Source organism: Canis lupus, chromosome 28 (genome assembly GCF_003254725.2).
Source record: "Canis lupus dingo isolate Sandy chromosome 28, ASM325472v2, whole genome shotgun sequence".
Taxonomy (NCBI): Eukaryota; Metazoa; Chordata; class Mammalia; order Carnivora; family Canidae; genus Canis; species Canis lupus.
Window position 1 is genome coordinate 16,596,773 of NC_064270.1, and position 18,105 is coordinate 16,614,877.

Consider the following 18,105-nt stretch of genomic DNA (forward strand, 5'->3'; position numbering starts at 1 on the left):
TCATGATGTCAGGTTGGTGAAACTGAGCTCCATGTTGGCCTTTGAGCTAGTCGTGAAGCCTGCTTTAGATTTTCTCTCTCCCTCTGCCCCTCCCCACCCCTCTTAAGAAAAAGAAAGGCTGACCATTGAACCCCCTTTCTCTGGGATCCATACTGCCTTAATGACCCAGATAATTACTGGAGTTTTGTTAGCCTCTCTCCCACAGTGTGACCCAAACTTTTTTGGCTCTGGACCTAACCGGGTCAGATGAGATATTGGGACTAAGAGATTCTAGCTTAGACCAGTTGTCCACTTGGGTGAGGAGAAGTAAAGTAGAAACTGCTAGAGGAAGGTAAAATGCAGAAATAAGTAAGCTAAGAGAAAAAGAAAGTGGACTTCTTGATTCCCCACAAGGTTCCAGTCTTTGGTCCCTGCTTCTTTCTAGGCTTGACATCCAAATCTTCCTTAGATTCCATAGGATTCCGAAAGAAATTCTCATTATTGCTGAAGCAATATCAACATTTTTGTTTCTTGTGACCGAGAATACCTACCTGATACAGTCGCTTCCAGTAGTGCCCATGAGGAGATGAATATGAAAGAACTCGGGAGAATGTCCTGAGGGAAGAGGCAAGGGATGATGCAGCTAGCCAGTACCTCTTTGTTTTCCACAACGAGGGTTCTCTCTGGCTTCTCACAATCATCAAATTCTGGTTGCCAGACCACTTCTTCCAAGTCCAGATCTAAAATAATTTCTTGAATCCTTACATTTTTTTCCTTCACACGTGCAACTTCAAACTCTTTTTGTTTATATGCAGCATCAAACTCATGGTTGAAAGCTGTTTTTACTTTGTAAATGACATCCTAGAATATCAATGTGACACTGAGAACACATTGCATGTTATAGATCTTTACTGGTAACATGGTCTTACAGTTTTAATTTTCCTTCAAAATCACCTTATAAATCATCAAGAAGTTAATATTTCTAAAATACAGTTTATAGTAAGTCATTTATTGGATCAATAATCCACAGCCACATCCTATCATGGGTAAGATTAAGGCAATAGCCTTAATTGCAATCTACTTTCTGAAATGTAAACTATAACTCAATTTGCAGGTATGTTGATAAATGCTGAAGCAGGTGACGGATACCTGGAGATCTTTGGGCTATTCTCCCAACTTTTGTATATGTTCTAAAAAATCCATCATAGAATATTTAAAAAGCAATATGTGGTATTTAAATTGGGAAATGACTTTTCTTTGAAACTGTGTTTGGGGGAGATGTGGTAAGGAAAGGATGGCCTATAGAGATTGGACAATTTCCCAGAAAAGCACAACAACACAATATTTTTCCTCTATATAGTCAGGTCATTCTCAGGTAGGAAGGGGACCTAAGTGGGCTAGCCAGATCAACCAATTGCCCAGGTGGCAGTGGGTTCAATTGGATTGCTCCCACCTGTGCTACTGAGTGGAATGATGGTCAACTCAAAGTAGCCTTTATTTTACCATCAGTGTTCAGTCTATATATCTATCCTACTGAAGATGAAGCCATAAAAGTAGGTAGAAAAATGAACTTAACAGCTGACACCAGAATTTCTCTTAGGCTGAAATTTACCTTCTTGTAGGGAAATGCCTTAATTGAACAGCAGAAAGGTGAGACACCGAGGGCATGGGTCAGCAAAAGCTGAGCAACAAAAGTGATATAAATGCACAGGAATTTCAGGGCTTAGAGGAGGGGAAGAAAAGAGAAGAGAAGAGAAAAATAGGAAGAGAAAGCAGAGTATCAGGATAGGAGGTTGGAACTCAAATTGCAGATTTGATTGGAGGACTTTTAGGAATAGGAACTGACAACATTAAATTTTGAACCATCCACATTGGTGCAATCTCAGTCACTGGATTTTTAAAAACTTTTGGTAGGTATATGTATTCTGAGACTGACTTGTTCAGTGGAGAGTAAGGAATAGTATCTTAGAGCTTGTAGGATGCTGTACCTTATTCCTGAGACCCACAAGAGAAGTTATGGAAATCTTAGAAAATGGTATTTCCTTGGATTAAGGGGATAGATAAGCAATCATATCTTGATCTTACAAGAGGTCCTAATGGACATCTGAGTTACTTAGAAGACGGCTTTCAAGGATCACATTTATCTTTAAGCTTACGGAAGATATAAGTAGATGAATGGTTTGTTTGTGGCAGAAAATGTTATCATAGAACCCAGGCCAAATAGATGAAAGCAACTCTTGTACACAAGTTCTGTTTGAATAACATGGACACTAGCCATCTGGATGTACCTTAACGACATCATTTGACTGGCATTAGATTTCAATTTGAACTTTTACAGGAAGCCTCATGGGGCGTTTTAGAGATTTTAGAGGATAAAGAAGAAATTCACTTACTTTCAGTAATATAATTTGGTTGATTTTCTCCTCTCTGGAATGAAGTTCCAATTGGCTTGACAACAAAGAGGCATGTACCCCAAAATCAGTACTCAGACTGCCAAGCAGGTAATTGGGCAAGTTGGCATTTTTTACTGCTGTATCTTCTTCTTCCTCTTCTTCATCCTCTTCTTCATGATGCTTTTTAGCCAAGGTGATTGTAGACTGAACCTCTACAATTTCCTTCCGTAACTAAATATAGAAAAAGGTGAGACAAAAGTTATGCAATAACAAGAATTCTCTAAAGGGCAATTTTGCAATGACTTAATTATTTCAGTCATTTTAGATGTTAAATTATCTTGCCAACAACTGAATTCAAAGTGATGGATGGAACATGAAACTCATGCAGAAGAGTTAAGCTCTGGAAACTGAGAAACTGGATAAGTCAGAAGAGTGAAAATTGCCCTTGATACTATGTAATATTTATATTTCTGTCAGGATGACAGCTACTTGTAAATATTTTGAATCTTTCTTGGTACCTAAACATTTAAAAATATATCTTCTTTTCATGTTTACAAAGAAACTTATTCACATAGGACTGGTGAGTATCTGTTAAGAATTAAGTATCTTCACTTATGTTTCAGGAAAAGAATGGATGCAAGATTCTGGCGAAACTACATTGATGGGGCAGTGTTTCTCTAGCAGTCTGAAAGAGATTGTTGCTGCTTTGAAACAGACAAAAAGCTGGAATTGCTCCAGGAAAACCATAATTCTACCAAAACAGATACTTGTTCATCTTTGGTCAATTATTTAAAAATATAATTCCTCATGATAAAAGAAGATAAAAAGGTAGGGTAGATAAAGACAACTTCTGACCAGAACAAGAACAAAATCTCAAATCTCATTTTTTAAAAGTATGTCCTCCTACTTGAGGGCTAGTCAGTATTGTATAAGATTATAGGCTTCTTGATTTACCATGCAGATTTATCTCCTATATTTATTAAAATATATTCTACAAATGAACAAGGAATGAAAATATAAACAGTTTCTAAACTTAAATTGTATCCTAACTCAAATCTGTATGGAGATCCTAAAATAAAACACATTTCTTATATAAACACATATATATTTAAAATTGTACTTTAAGACACTCTGTTTCAATCTTCTTTTGCCACAAAACTCTCTTTAATTCTTTCAATTCTTCATCTGTGCGTTCTTTCATCGGAAAGTTCTCAACCACGTAGGGCATGTGAAAGCACTTGGAAAAACAAAAGCAAGATGAGATAAATTCATTTGTAGTACAATTGTGTGTATCAGAGGTGGAGTGAGGGATATTATTGCCGATCAAAATTAATTCACAGGTCATCATGCACGAGTGAAATTGGCAGTGGGAACTTTCTTTAAAATAAAATAATGTACATCATTAGCACCGGTGTAAACTTTAGGTAGAAATACTGTACTTTTGTAAGGGATTTATTTCTAGAGCAGTGGTTCTCAACTAGGAATGATTTTACTTGCCCTGTTCCCGTCTTCCCCAGCCCTGCAAGGGCAGTTGGCAATGTCTGGACATATGTCTGATTTTCACTAATGAGAGTTTTGGATGCTACTGAGGCCTAATAGATAGAGGCCAAATCCATGAGACAATCCATAAGACAGCCCCCACAGCAAAGAATTGACCAGCCCAAAATGTGCCTCTCTTATGAATAATACTTAATCACAAATACGTAGGGTGGCCATATATTTCATTATCCAAATGAGAGGGGCAGCATATTTGAAAGTGAGAAGAGTGCTCTTAATTATTATTCTAGGACCACAGGCATAGGCTGGGCCTTCTGGTCACCCTACACAAAGAGGGAAATTGTGTTGGGAGGAATCTCAGTGAAAAAGGATTAAAAAACAGACATATAGAGGATGCAGGTAGAACTGTAACCAGTATTGTGTCTAGTTTTCGATCTGTGTGGAATGCGAGTGAAATGGCCTTTTGGAAGAGATAGATCGGAAGAATGAATGCAGGTAGTTCATAGGGAAAGAGAAAATCTCAAGAGACTGCTGGTGTGGAAGCTTACAGGAACTGAGCAGAGAGGAAAAAAGGATAACAAGAGAAAGTTGTGCAACTAGTGGAATTCGGTACAAGGAGGGTAAAGCATGCTCTGACTGTTTTTCCATGTATGCACTTTCTTAAAATTATTTAAAAATTTTTTCTGCCGTGAGACTTTCAATGAAAATTCTCATCAGCTAAGGTGCTAGGCCTGGAAATATGTCTGTTACCTTAAGAGCTCGACCTTTCACAGCCATCGAGTTCCAGCATTCTTCTTTAATAAGTTCAGCCAAATAGGCCTTGGCGAGGTTATGCATCTCTGCATCTTTTCTTATCTTGTAGAATGTCGATGAAGGGGAATAATAAACATGAATATGTGGCTTATGGCTGCACATTTTTTTTCAAAGATTGATTATTTATTTATTTATTTATTTATTTATTTATTTATTTATTCATGAGAGACACTGAGAGAAAGGCAGAGACAGAGGCAGAGGGAGAACCAGGCTCTCCATGGGGAGCCTAATGCGGAACTCGATCCCAGGACTCTGGGATCACGACCTGAGCCAAAGGTAAGCGCTCAACCACGGAGCCACCCAGACGCCTTATGGCTGCACATTTAATGGCTATCTTCTTTCCCTAACACACGGAGCTGCCCTATGCTGAGATGCATTTTGGGGGAAATACTGTCTTATCTCAAGGACCTTTCCTAAAGTTTAGTCTGGTGGCTTGGGACTCCATTCCTTGGGCACTGGGGTGTCAATTCAAACACCTCTAATGGCAGGCAGGTCCTAAACATGAGCCAGGGTGGTGTGAGGACAGTTGCATGGCCATAGTGGGATGGATAGTTAAAATGCTCACTATCACAGATCTGGCAGGTTGGTGCAGGACTGGGGAATAAACCGCTGTGCCGGGTCTTCCTGATTTATTAGAGAAGTTCAGAAATGTGTATTTTTTTTTAATGCAACTATCAGATATCTAAATGTTGGCTTAATTCTTGTCAATGCATACTTGAAGTGTCAGTTTGTGATCTCTGTCTTGAGGTCACTTAATTCATCTATTATTTATGTCCACTATAAATAATGCTCCATTACTCTTGGGGATCATATGCTTGACCTTTTAGAAACATATGTTACCTCAATTAGTTTTATCTGATTAAGTAAGCCAATTGTTTGACCTTTAAGTGATTAAGAATTGTTTTTTAAAAAATATTATTTATTTATTTGACACAGAGAGAGAGACAGTGGGTGCACAAGCAGGCAAAAAGAGAGGGAGAAGCAAGCTCCCCACTGAGCAAGGAGCCCAACGTGGGGCTTAATCCCAGGACCCTCAGATTAAGACCTGAGTCAAAGGCAAACACTTAACTGACCGAGCCACCCAAGCACCCGAAGAATTCTTGTTTTAATGGAGTTTGCTAAAGACCTAATATGAAAGTGAGGACCAACAATTTTTAGTCCTTAGGGTCCCCTTTAGAACCTCTTTAGCATTTCTCTTTGTTAGCAGAATTATCTACAAACTAGCTAAGAATAATATCCCCCGGATTAGAAAATGTCATAGTTGTTCATTCAATCATTCATGTTTGTTTTATTCATTGTCTGATCAAAGGCTTTGTCTAATTTGCATTTAATTTCTTTTTTAGCCATTGGGTTAATGGCTAATAAAGTTTTAAATTATTTTTTCTTAAATAAACAGCTGTTTTGGCTTGTCAGCTATCAGAACCTGCTTGATTCCCAGCCCACCAGCTTTTTCCTCTCTTCTGCTGAGGCTGTTTGATCAACCCCTCCGGTCCCTAATTCCGTGTTGAGATTGTCATTACTGGGCTTTGGTCTTTTTGCTCTGGTTGAGATCCTGAACTAGGGCTAGCTAATAGCCTGGTCCCTTTAGGACTGGGCTCCCTGACTGGTGGGTACCACTAACTCTTCCCAGGGACTAGTGTCCTCTTCCCAAATGTGCCTGGGTTTGTGGTGTCCTCTGCTAACACTGTTCTATCCTGGACTGTCTGGTTCCACTATCACATCCAATCTGGGGCTAATATTTTTTCAAAGCCCAGAGCTCAAAAAAGGTAATAATATTGGGGAAACAAGCATGTCACGAGCCTTTCTCTGTACCAAAACCTGCTCAGAAGATTAAGAAGGCTTCTGGAAGAATATGCAGGAATCTGAAAAGCAGCGAAGAGTATCTGGAACAGAGGCATGGGGTGGGGGTAATCAGGGTGGCTTTATCAGTGGTCTGTAGGTCAGCAGGCCAGAGGAGCAGGTTTGTGAGGATGAGTGGTCACACATGAGCTTGGAGGCAGAAACAACACGAGTGAGGATGAGGTTAGGCACCCCACCCAAAGTTGGTACGGAGTGGTCAAGCTGAGCAGGCTAGGAAAGCCTCATGCCAGAATGGGAGGAGGCATTCCAGGCTTGGGTGAAGCCAAGGTCAAAGGGGAAAAGCACTGAGAGTGCTTCCTGGATCTTATCCAGTTTGTGAGACCTTAGCCAAGTGATTCTAGGTCCAAATCCTCAGTTTCCTCAAGTCAGGACAACAACCACCTACCTTTTTGGATGGTTGCAACTATCACGATAAATAATTCAAAATGGTCCTAAATTGATGCCTATTTGTTATAAGAAAATGGGATCATTTCTAATAGCTTTCTGTTGAATGTAACAAAAGCCAAATTCTTCACCATGATTTCAAGGTCTTCAGAGCTGGCCTCTGCTCCTACCTCATTCCATGAAACTCTCTCCTGTCTACTGTGCTTCTGCCCTCCTGGCCTTTCAGTCCTGGAATACTCTAAGCCATTTCTGCCTCAGGGCCTTCATTCATGCTGCTCCCTTCATCTGCCATTCTCTTCCCCTAACTTTGCATAGCCAACTCCCTTTCTCCTTTTCAATCTCAGCTGAAATGCTTTTAAAGTGGTCTTCTTTGACCACAGAAGTAGATGCCTCACATCTATCACAGAATTCAGTTTACTTTCATTATACAATATAGAGAGATTTGTTTAGGGTCTGTCTTCTCCGCCAGATCAGCCCCATGTGGGAAGGTTTCAGTTTAGGCTTTTCTCTAAACTGGACAGATAATAATTGGAGTTCTTGGGTGCTATACCCAAATATAATGAAATCAGATGGAAAACGCATGATGATGAACCTATCGAAACTACATTATATGATGGCCATTGGAGCTGGGATCGCTAGCATAGATGAGAGAAGATACATAGGGAACATAGTAATTGCTAATCTTCTATATTTTCAGAGTGGCCATAGAGTAGATGATGCTCAAAGGGTGAGCAGTGAATAAAGGGAGAAAGATTTCAATTGTAATTAAGACAGGGCTATTGGCACCTGGGTGGCTCAGACAGTTAAGGGTCAGACTCTTGATCCTAGCTCAGGTTTTGATCTCAGGGTTGTGAGTTCAAACCCTGCATTGGGCTCCTTGTGGGTGTGGAGCTTACGAAAGAAGAAGAAAGAGAAGAAAGAGAAGAAAGAAAAGAAAGGAAAGAGAAAGAAAGAAAGAAAGAAAGAAAGAAAGAAAGAAAGAAAGAAAGAAAGAAAGGAAGGAAGGAAGGAAGGAAGGAAGGAAGGAAGGAAGGAAGAAAGAAAGAAAGAAAGAAAGAAAGAAAGAAAGAAAGAAAGAAAGAAAAGAAAGAAAGAAAGAAGCTCTTAAACCAGAAGGTCCAAAGTTGGCATAAGGTGACTGAGAGGATTTCTAAAAACTTTCAAACATATGGTGGAAAATGGTTGGAACAAATGTCATGAGGAAAGACAAACATCAGATGTGTGGCTGGCCTAGACACTCTTCTTTCTCCTAACTCCCAAATTTAATAATTTTTTAATTTATTCCATTTATATACACTAAGTTTGCTTTATTCATATTGTACTGGAGAAGTTTTTGTTTTATTCACATTATCCTAGAAAAATTCTTCCCATTTTCTTTTTTTTTCTTTTTTTTATTTTTATTTATTTTTATTTATTTATTTATTTTTCTTCCCATTTTCTTTTTACTTCTTTCAGTATATTTCTTTATGGTGCTTAAATTAGATTTTTCTATACCTTTGCCACTTCTTCCTCATTTTCATCATGAAGCCTTTCCAGTTCTTCAAGATCCAGGCCAAATTCTTTTTGGTCTAATTTTGCAATATTGTCTACTGTTTCATTTTCTTCCATCATAGTCAGAACCTGAATTTTCAAATAAGAAAGAATGACATCAAGTACAAAGAATTAATCTTTATAGACATGCTTTTCTGAGTCTCTTTAGACAGCAGTCAATAAAAAAAAAGAGATTTTATCTAAATGAAACTATCAAGTAAAAATTAGATTATGGGCTTATTGTGGTTGTTTAAGTTTTCAGATTTAACCCTTAAAACCTCATTCATCTAAAAACAACAACAAAAGTGTGTAAGTTCATTGCTTCATTGAAATAAATTAAGGAATTATTGATATTTGGGTGTGCTGATGGTATTGTGGTTATATGTTTTAAGAGTTCTTATTTTGGGGTGCTTGGGTGGCTCAGATCCAACCCTTGATCTCAGCCCAGGTCTTGATCTCAGTGTTGTGAGCTCAAGCCCCATGTTGAGCTCCATGCTACGTGTGGAACCTACTTAAAAAAAAAGAGAGAGAGAGTTCGAGAGAGTTCTTGTCTTTTAGAGGTACTTACTTAAATAGTTAAAGATGAAATGATCAGGAGAGGGGATAGTGAGTAAATGTATAGGATGAAACAATATTGGCCATTGGGTTTATTATCATTTTATTATTCTCTCTCCTTTTATATATATTTGAACATTTTAAAAATAAAAATTATCTTTAAAAGTTTATAACTTCAGAAAATTCAGGGCCAAAGGATACACATTGTAACATATATGACAAAGTATTAATATCTTTAGTATATAAAGAGCACTTATAAATCAACAAAAAATCAGAAAATATAATAGAAAAATTGAGCACTTCACTTTCAAAATGACTGACTGAGAATGGGCTTTAATATTATTCTTTCCTGCCTCAATCCATAAAATTAAGAGAAAAGAAGTGTATAATAAGTAGATAAATCTATTACTATAATTAAGAGGGAAAAAAGGATCCTTTAATACCATGGACACTGTAACATCTGAAAGATGAAAATCAGATGGATCTGAATGATACATGATGGTCCCAAGAACCCACGAGAAAATATTTAACAAAATGTAGAAGCTATACCAGATATGGGGTAACCTAGAAGTAGCTGGTAAAGTGATTAGTTGGAGGTCCTACATCAGAAACAGGCAGTTGACAGAACCTGCATGTATATGTACCACCACTTGATAAAACTCTTGGGGTCCCAGTAGTAATAACAGGGGTGTTTGCTGCCAGGTGAAGGGAAATGGAATAAATATTTGGGTGGGAGGTCAGCCTGGTGGCTCAGTGGTTTAGCACCGCCTTTGGCCCCAGGTCGTGATCTTGGGGACCTGGAATCAAGTCCCGGTCGGGCTCCCTGCGTGGAGCCTGCTTCTCCCTCTGCCTGTGTCTCTGCCTCCCTCTCTCTCTCTGTCTCTCATAAATAAATAAATAAATAAAATCTAAAAAAAAAAATATCTGGGTGGGAGAGATAGGGCAATAACAAGAAGTGTGTCAGTGGCTAGAAGGAATTAGAGAACATCTCCCTCTGCCATAAGATAAGTGGCCAAGCCACTTCCCAACACTATCTACCCCTTCTCATTTTACTGAAAAACAGATCAGAATACCTGCTGACTTCAGAACTCCTACAAATCTTCCCAAGCAGGTTCAACTGGTGTAGTGGAATTATAATGGGGCATGTCAATTTTAAAGTTAAGTAGGCAATAATAAAAATAATAACAGACTACCAATATTTTGGGGAAAACAAAGCCACTGAAGAGAGACAACAAATTCAATAAACAGAAGGCTTGTTACACAGAGTTAATTAAACAAGAGTAGAATTTTACAGTAACTAGAGATGCAAAATACTGTATCTCATAAAAAGAATCACAAGATTATAGAACTTAAAAGTTTGATCTTTGAAACAAAGAAATTCTGTAGATGGGCTGAATAGCAAGATGGACAAAACTGAAGATAATTAGTGATCTGCAAGAATCAATTAAGAATTCTGCTGGGTATAACCAAAAAAATAGAGATCGAAAATGTGAAAGAAGAGTGAAGGCACTTATATGACACACCTAGAAGGACCTATAAATAATACACATCAGAAAAGAGAATAAAGAGAAAGGGGGGCCACAGGGTTGAAAGAAATAACATGGAAGAATTTCTAAAAACATAATACAGCATGAATACTCAAGACTGAAAAAGCATAACTAGTATGGTCCAGGCCCAGGTCTAGACACAGAAATGTCGTAAAATTTGGGGCCTGGCTGGCTCAGTTCGTTAAATGTCTGCCTTTGGCTCAGGTTATGATTCCAGGGTCCTGGGATCGAGTCTGCATCAAGCTTCCCACTTACTGGGAGTCTGCTCCTCTCTCTGCCCCTCTCCAGCTCATGCTCTCTCTTGCTCTCTCTTTCTCCCTCTTTCTCTCAAATAAATAAGCTATTTTAAAAAAAAAGAAATGTAAAACTTCGGAACCAAATCTGAAACATTTTTAAAGAGGAAAAGAATATTGCAAAGTAGAAGAATCTAATAGAAGACCTACTTTAGCAACACTAGATGCAAGAATACAATGGGTCAATAACTTTGGATCAAATTTTGGAGTGAAAGAAAAACCTTGAATCTGTAATTCTATAGTCACCAAACCATTATTCAAGTGCAAGGTTAAACTAGAGTCATTTATAGATAGTCAGAGATTCAGAAAATTCACCAGTACCCATACCTCTGAAAGGATTATTAAGGATATCCTAATGTCAGAGGAAGTTGGATAGAAAGACTTAAGTCTAAATAAGAGTTACATGTATTTAAGAGTCTTAAAAACTGGCGATTTAGAGCTATAATTCCAAATAATATCCACTGAGAGAAGGTGAAGGAAACAGAGAAAGCTGAAAAAGTAAAAACTAACAATAACACAATGATCTTGTCTTATTTGGAGGGTGGATATGGTATGATACACACTAAACCAGAGCTTCTCTAACTTTAATGTGCCAATGAATCACCAGGAGGTCTTGTTAAAGAACAGATTCTGACCAAGAGATTTAGGATGGGGTTAAGCTTCCACGTGATGTCAATGCTGCTGTGTTCTTCCATTGACTAGGAAGGTACCAGGTGATGTAGAAAAATAGAAAGTTAAGCATGTAGGTTGGAATTTTTATTTTATTTTTATTTTTTAAAGGTTGTATTTATTTATGCATGAGATACACACAGAGAGGGAGCAGAGACACAGGCAAAGGGAGAAGAAGACTCCGCAGGGAGCCCAATGTGGGACTTGTTCCAGGGACTCCAGGATCACACACTGAGCTGAAGGCAGATGCTCAACTGCCGAGCTACCCAGGCATCCCGGGTTAGAATTTTTAAAATAGAAATAGAATTATGAGTCCCAAAATAGTTTTAAAAAAAAGAACAATAATTTATAAATGTATGAGCAATCCAAGAAGACAGAAAGAGGGAAAAGAAAGGAGTTGAAAACATGTTAGATAGAACACCAAAAATAAAATGCAGGAATAATATTAAACATATCAATAATCACAATAAACATGGCTAAACTCACCTGTTAAAAAGTTTTGACAGGATTTACAAAGAAATAATCCAGCTGTATAATGATTAGCAGACAAAAGAAAGTTGTAAATAAAGGAATGGAGAAAGATATATAAGTACGTGAAATATATAACAAAAAGAAACAGCAAAAAACTTAATATAAAAACCAAAATGTAGATTAAGAACATTGAAAGTGATAAAGATAGATATTTCATAAGGATAAAGGAATAATTTATTGAGGAGATCTGTTGTGTACATTTTGGCATCTAACATAAATACTGATAGAAAGACAAGGATAAATTGACAAATTGCTAATCATATCCTAGAAGACAACAGTTCAAATAGCAAACACATAAATATGGATATAAAGTACCCTGACACAATTAGATTGATCTAGTAGGAAATTAAAGAACATGGTACCTTCCCCTACTCATCCACTCCCCCCACCCCCCACCAAAACAACAACAACAAACCAACCCCAGAGAATAAAATATTATTTACAAACATACATGAGATAGTCGCAAAAAGTGACTGGATACAAGGCTACAAAGAATCTCAACAAGCTTTATTACTGACCGCAGTGAAATAAATTTCAAAGTTAGCAAAAGAAAGATATACAAAACAATCTATAATAATATACAAGGAAATTTGAAAACAGAAAAATGCATACACTTTCTTTTTTCTTTTTAAGATTTACTTATGATAGAGAGAGAGGCAGAGACACAGGAGGAGAGAGAAGCAGGCTTCATACCGGGAGCCCGACGTGGGACTTGATCCCGGGACTCCAGAATCGTGCCCTGGGCTGAAGGCAGGCGCCAAACCGCTGAGCCACCCAGGGATCCCTGCATACACTTTTCTAAGAAACCCTTTGGTTGTTGTGTTCAAAATGGAATTACAAATGTTTACAACTAAGGAAAGATGAGAAAATTACTTGTCAAAATCAATGCAATATAGTGAAAGTGGTACTCAGAGGTATATTTACAACCTTTCATACACTGGAAAACAATATGAAAGAAACCACTTTTCAATTCAAAAAACTAACAAAATGAGGACAAATAAACCTGAAGGAAGTAGGGAAGAACAAATAAAATTCTAAACTGATAAAACCCTAAAGTGGTCAAATGTATAGGTATAAAATTATATGTTCTTATCATAATAGAGTCATCAATAAAAACTGTACTATATTAATAAAATAGAAATACTGTTATAAAGTATATCAAGATAGGGATCCCTGGGTGGTGCAGCGGTTTGGCGCCTGCATTTGGCCCAGGGCGCGATCCTGGAGACCCAGGATCAAGTCCCACGTCGGGCTCCCGGTGCATGGAGCCTGCTTCTCCCTCTGCCTATGTCTCTGCCTCTCTCTCTCTCTCTCTCTGAGTGACTATCATAAATAAATAAAAATTAAAAAAAATAAAGTATGTCAAGATAAAAGATAAAAGGTATAAATATACAATTAGGAATAAAGAGAGAGCTATAACTAAAAAATCAGAAAGGACTTGAAATTAGAATATTATATAAATTTATATACTTTAAAACCTAGATGAGATAGAAAATTTTCTAAGAAACTGTAATTTATCAAATTTTTATTTGAAAAGAAACAAAACTTGACAAGACTGTAGATAAACTTGAAACAAAGAAAAGAATCAACTCCTGTAACAGAAATTAGGCACAGATGGTTTCATATGTGTGTGTGAATATTTTGGTTTGTTTTTTAACCAAATTAAAAGAAGAATTAGCACTTTATACATACTGATCCAAAGCATGGGGAAGAAAAGTAGAAAACTACTCAAATCATATGTTAAGGCTGGTATAACCCTGATACCATAATTAAACAAAGAAACCACAAGAAAACAATCTTACTTCTGGATAAAGATACATAAATCCTAAATAAAATATTAGCAAATGGAATCTGTTGTAAAATGACCAATGTCTATTGGAGGAACACAGGATATTTGAAAACTTCACAATAAAAACTCTTAGGTAACAAGAGATGGAAAGGAATCCAACTTGTGAAAGAATATCAAACAGATGCTGAGGCAAATATCACACTTAAAAGTTAGAAACTTTCCTGTTAAGGTCAGGAAGAAGACAAGCATGTCCACTCTTATGACTACTAGTATATTAGAAGCCCTTAGCATAAGACAAGAAAAAGAAAGTATAAAAATTGATAAGACACATGATTTTTCAGAAGATATGATACTTTACCTAGACAATCAAAAAGAACCAACTGACAAAATAGCAGAACTAAAAAGAGAATTCAGCAAGGTGATCAGATATAAAAGATAAAATCAGGGATCCCTGGGTGATGCAGCGGTTTAGCGCCTGCCTTTGGCCCAGGGCGCGATCCTGGAGACCCAGGATCGAATCCCATGTCAGGCTCCCAGTGCATGGAGCCTGCCTCTCTCTCTCTCTCTCTCTCTCTCTCTCTCTGTGACTATCATAAAAAAAAGATAAAATCAGTAACATTCATATATACTATTAATAACCAATTAGAAAATATAATAGAAAAATATTCCATTCACAAAAGCAAAAAACCCTATCAAATATCTAAAATAAACCTAATAAGAAAATTACACAAAGTCATTTTTAGACTATAAAACTTCACTGAAGAATTTTAATTGAATAAAGATATATATTTATTTACATATAAATATATTTATACAATATATATTATATATAAGATTCATATTATAGGGGGAGTGGTAAAATAGTGAAATAATAGGGCAACTCTAATCCTGCTTCCTCACTGGAACATAGGTAGATAAAGATAGGATCATTCTAAACTTCCATGAAATTGATTAAGAAGTCTTGCAGAAGAAAAAAAAAAAAAAGAAGTCTTGCAGAAGGAAGCTGCACATCTGCAAGTCAGAAAAACGACTCATGGAAGATGGAGGAATTCACTCTAAATGAAAGAACAGGATGAAATGATGGCCAGAGATTTAATCAATGCAGATATAAGTAAAATGTCTGAACTAGAATTTAAAACAACAATATAAGGATACTAGCTGGGTTTGAAAAAAGCATAAAAGACACCAGAGAATCCCTTACTGCAGAGATAAAAGACTAAAATCTAGTCAGGCTGAAATAAAAATGCTATGAACAAGATGCAGTCCCAAGTTGAGGTCATAAAAATGATGAATGAGAAGAGTGAATCAGTGACAGAAGATAAAATTATGGAAAATAATAAAGCTGAAAAGAAGAGGGAAAGAAAACCATTAGATCACAAAGGTAGACTTAGGGAACTCAGCGATTCCAAAAAATGAAATAATATCCATATTATAGGAGTCCCAGAAGATGAGGAGCAGGAAAAGGGAGCAGAAGGTTTATTTGAACAAATTATAGCTGAGAATTTCTCTAATCTGAAGGAGGAAACAGGCATTAAATCCAAGAAACACGGAGAACTCCCCTCAAAGTCAACAAAAATAGGCCAACACCTTAATATATTATAGTGAAGATTGCAATTTACAAAGATAAAGAGAAAATACTGAAAACAGCTCAGAACAAAGGGTCCTTAACCTATAAGGGTAGACATAGAAGGCTGACAGAAGACCTGTCCACACAGACCTGGAGGCCAAAAAGGACTGGCATGATATATTCAAGATGCTAAATGAGAAAACTATGCAGCCAAGAATACTTTATCCACCAAGGCTTTCATTTAGAATAGAAGGAGAGATAGTTTACAGGACAAACAAAGACTAAAGGAATTTTCAACACTAAAACAGTTCTGCAAGAAATATTAAAAGGGACCCTTTGAGCAGAGAGAGACCAAAGTCAAAAGAAAGCTAGAGTAGCCATCCTTATATAAGACAAACTAGATTTTAAACCAAAGACTGTATTAAGAGATGAAGAAGGATACTATATCATAATAAAGGGGTCTACCCAACAAGATCTAATAATTGTAAATTTTTATTTCCCTAAATTGGGAACAGCCAAATATATAAACCAATTAATAACAAAATTAAAGAAACTCATTGATGATAATACAATAATAGTAGGGAACTTTAATACCTCACTCACAGCAATGGACAGATCATTTATGCAGAAGGTCAACAAGGAAACAGGGGCTTTGAATGACACACTGGACCAGATGGGCTTAACAGATTTCTTCAGAGCATTTGATTCTAACCAGCAGAATACATTCTTCTTGAGTATACATGGAACATTCTCCAGAATAGATCACATAAATCAAGTCTCAACTGGTACAAAAAGACTAATTTCATACTATATGCATGTTTTTAGACCATACTGCTATGAAATTTGAAGTCAGCCACAAGAAGAAATTTGGAAGGACCACAAATACGTGGAAGTTAAAGAGTGTCCTATAAAGAATAAATGGGTCAACCAGGAAATTAAAGAAGAATTTAAAAAATATATGGAAGCAAATGAAAATGAAAACATGACAGTTCAAAACCTGCAGATACGGCAAAGGTGGACCTAAGAGGGTAGCATATAGCAATATGAGCCTTTTTCAAGAAGCAAGAAAAGTCTCAAATACACAATCTAAACTTACACCTAAGGGAGCTGGAAAAAGAATAGCAAATAATGCCTAAATCCAGCAGGAGAAGAGAACTAATAAATAATAGAGCAGAAATAAATGATGTAGAAATAAAAAAAAAAACAAGTAGAACAGATCAATGAAACTAGGAGCTGGTTCTTGTAAAGAATTAAGTAATAAGATTGATAAACCCCTAGCCAAACTTATCAAAAAGAAAAGAGAAAGGACCCAAATAAATAAAATCATGAATGAAAGAGGAGAGGTCACAACCAACAGTGAAGAAATATGAACAATTATAAGAGAATATCATGAGAAATTATACGCCAACAAATTAGGTAATCTAGAAGAAATGGATACATTCCTAGAAACGTAAACTACCAAAACTGAAACAGGAAGAAATAGAAAACCTGAACAGACCCATTATCAGCAAAGAAATTGAATCAGCAATCAAAAATCTCCCAACAAACAAAGAGTTCAGGGCTGGATGGCTTCTCAGGGGAATTATAACAAACATTTAAAGAAGAATTAATACCTATTCTTCTGAAACTGTTCCAAAAAATAGAAATGGAAGAAAATTTTCCAAACTCATTCTATGAAGCCAACATTACCTTGATCCCCAAAGACCCCGCTAAAAAAGATAATTACAGAACAATATCCTTGATGAACATGATTACAAAAATTCTCACCAAGATACTAGCTAATAGGGTCCAACAGTACATTAAGAGGATTATTTACTAAAACCAAGTGGGATTTATTCCTGCAGGAGTGGTTCAACATCTGAAAATAAACCAATGTGATATACCACGTTAATTTTAAAAATGGTAAGAATTGATAGATGCAGAAACATCATTTGACAATATACAGCATCTTTTCTTTTCTTTTTTTTTTAAGATTTTATTTATTTATTCATGATAGACATAGAGAGAGAGAGGTAGAGACACAGGCAGAGGGAGAAGCAGGCTCCATGCCAGGAGCCTGACGCGGGACTCGATCCCGGGACTCCAGGATCGCTCCCTGGGCCAAAGGCAGGCACTAAACCACTGAGCCACCCAGGGACCCCCTAAAGCATCTTTTCCTGATAAAAACCCTCCACCATGAAGGAATAGAGAGATTATAGCTCAACATCATAAAAGCCATATACAAAAGACTCACAGTGAACATCATCCTTGATAAGGAAAAACTGAGAGCTTTTCCCCAAAGGTCAGGAACACAACAGGGATGTCCACTCTCACCATTGCTGTTCAACATAGTACTGGAAATCCTAGCCTCAGCAATCAGACAATAAATAAATAAATAAATAAATAAATAAATAGCATTGAAATCAGCAAAGAAGTCAAATTTTCACTCCTCACAGACAACATGATACTCTGCAGTAAACCCAAAATACTCCACCAAAAACTTGCTAGAACTGATACAGGAATTCAGCAAAGTTGCAGTCTATAAAATCAATGCACAGAAGCCAACTGTATTTCCATACACTAAAAATGAAGCAGCAGAAAGAGAAATCAAGGAGTCGATCCCATTTACAATTGCACCCAAACCTATAAGATATCTAGGAACAAACCTGACCAAAGAGGTAAAGGATCTGTACTCTGAAAACTATAGAGCACTTATGAA

At 36.8% G+C, this 18,105-nt stretch overlaps 1 protein-coding gene across 3 annotated transcripts in view; it reads right to left on the bottom strand.

The window, feature by feature from the left end:
* CFAP43 (cilia and flagella associated protein 43) overlaps positions 1-18,105 on the bottom strand; it is a 112,785-nt gene that overhangs the window by 26,243 nt on the left and 68,437 nt on the right. For 2 of the 3 annotated variants that reach the window (XM_025467120.3, XM_025467119.3), the window contains 5 exons: positions 8,421-8,546; positions 4,620-4,724; positions 3,493-3,609; positions 2,373-2,603; positions 634-840 (listed from right to left, as the gene is read on the bottom strand). In XM_025467120.3, coding sequence (XP_025322905.3) covers positions 634-840; positions 2,373-2,603; positions 3,493-3,609; positions 4,620-4,724; positions 8,421-8,546 — 786 coding nt within the window. The remainder of the gene's footprint in view (positions 1-633; positions 841-2,372; positions 2,604-3,492; positions 3,610-4,619; positions 4,725-8,420; positions 8,547-18,105) is intronic. The other variant, XM_025467121.3, reaches the window with a different exon arrangement.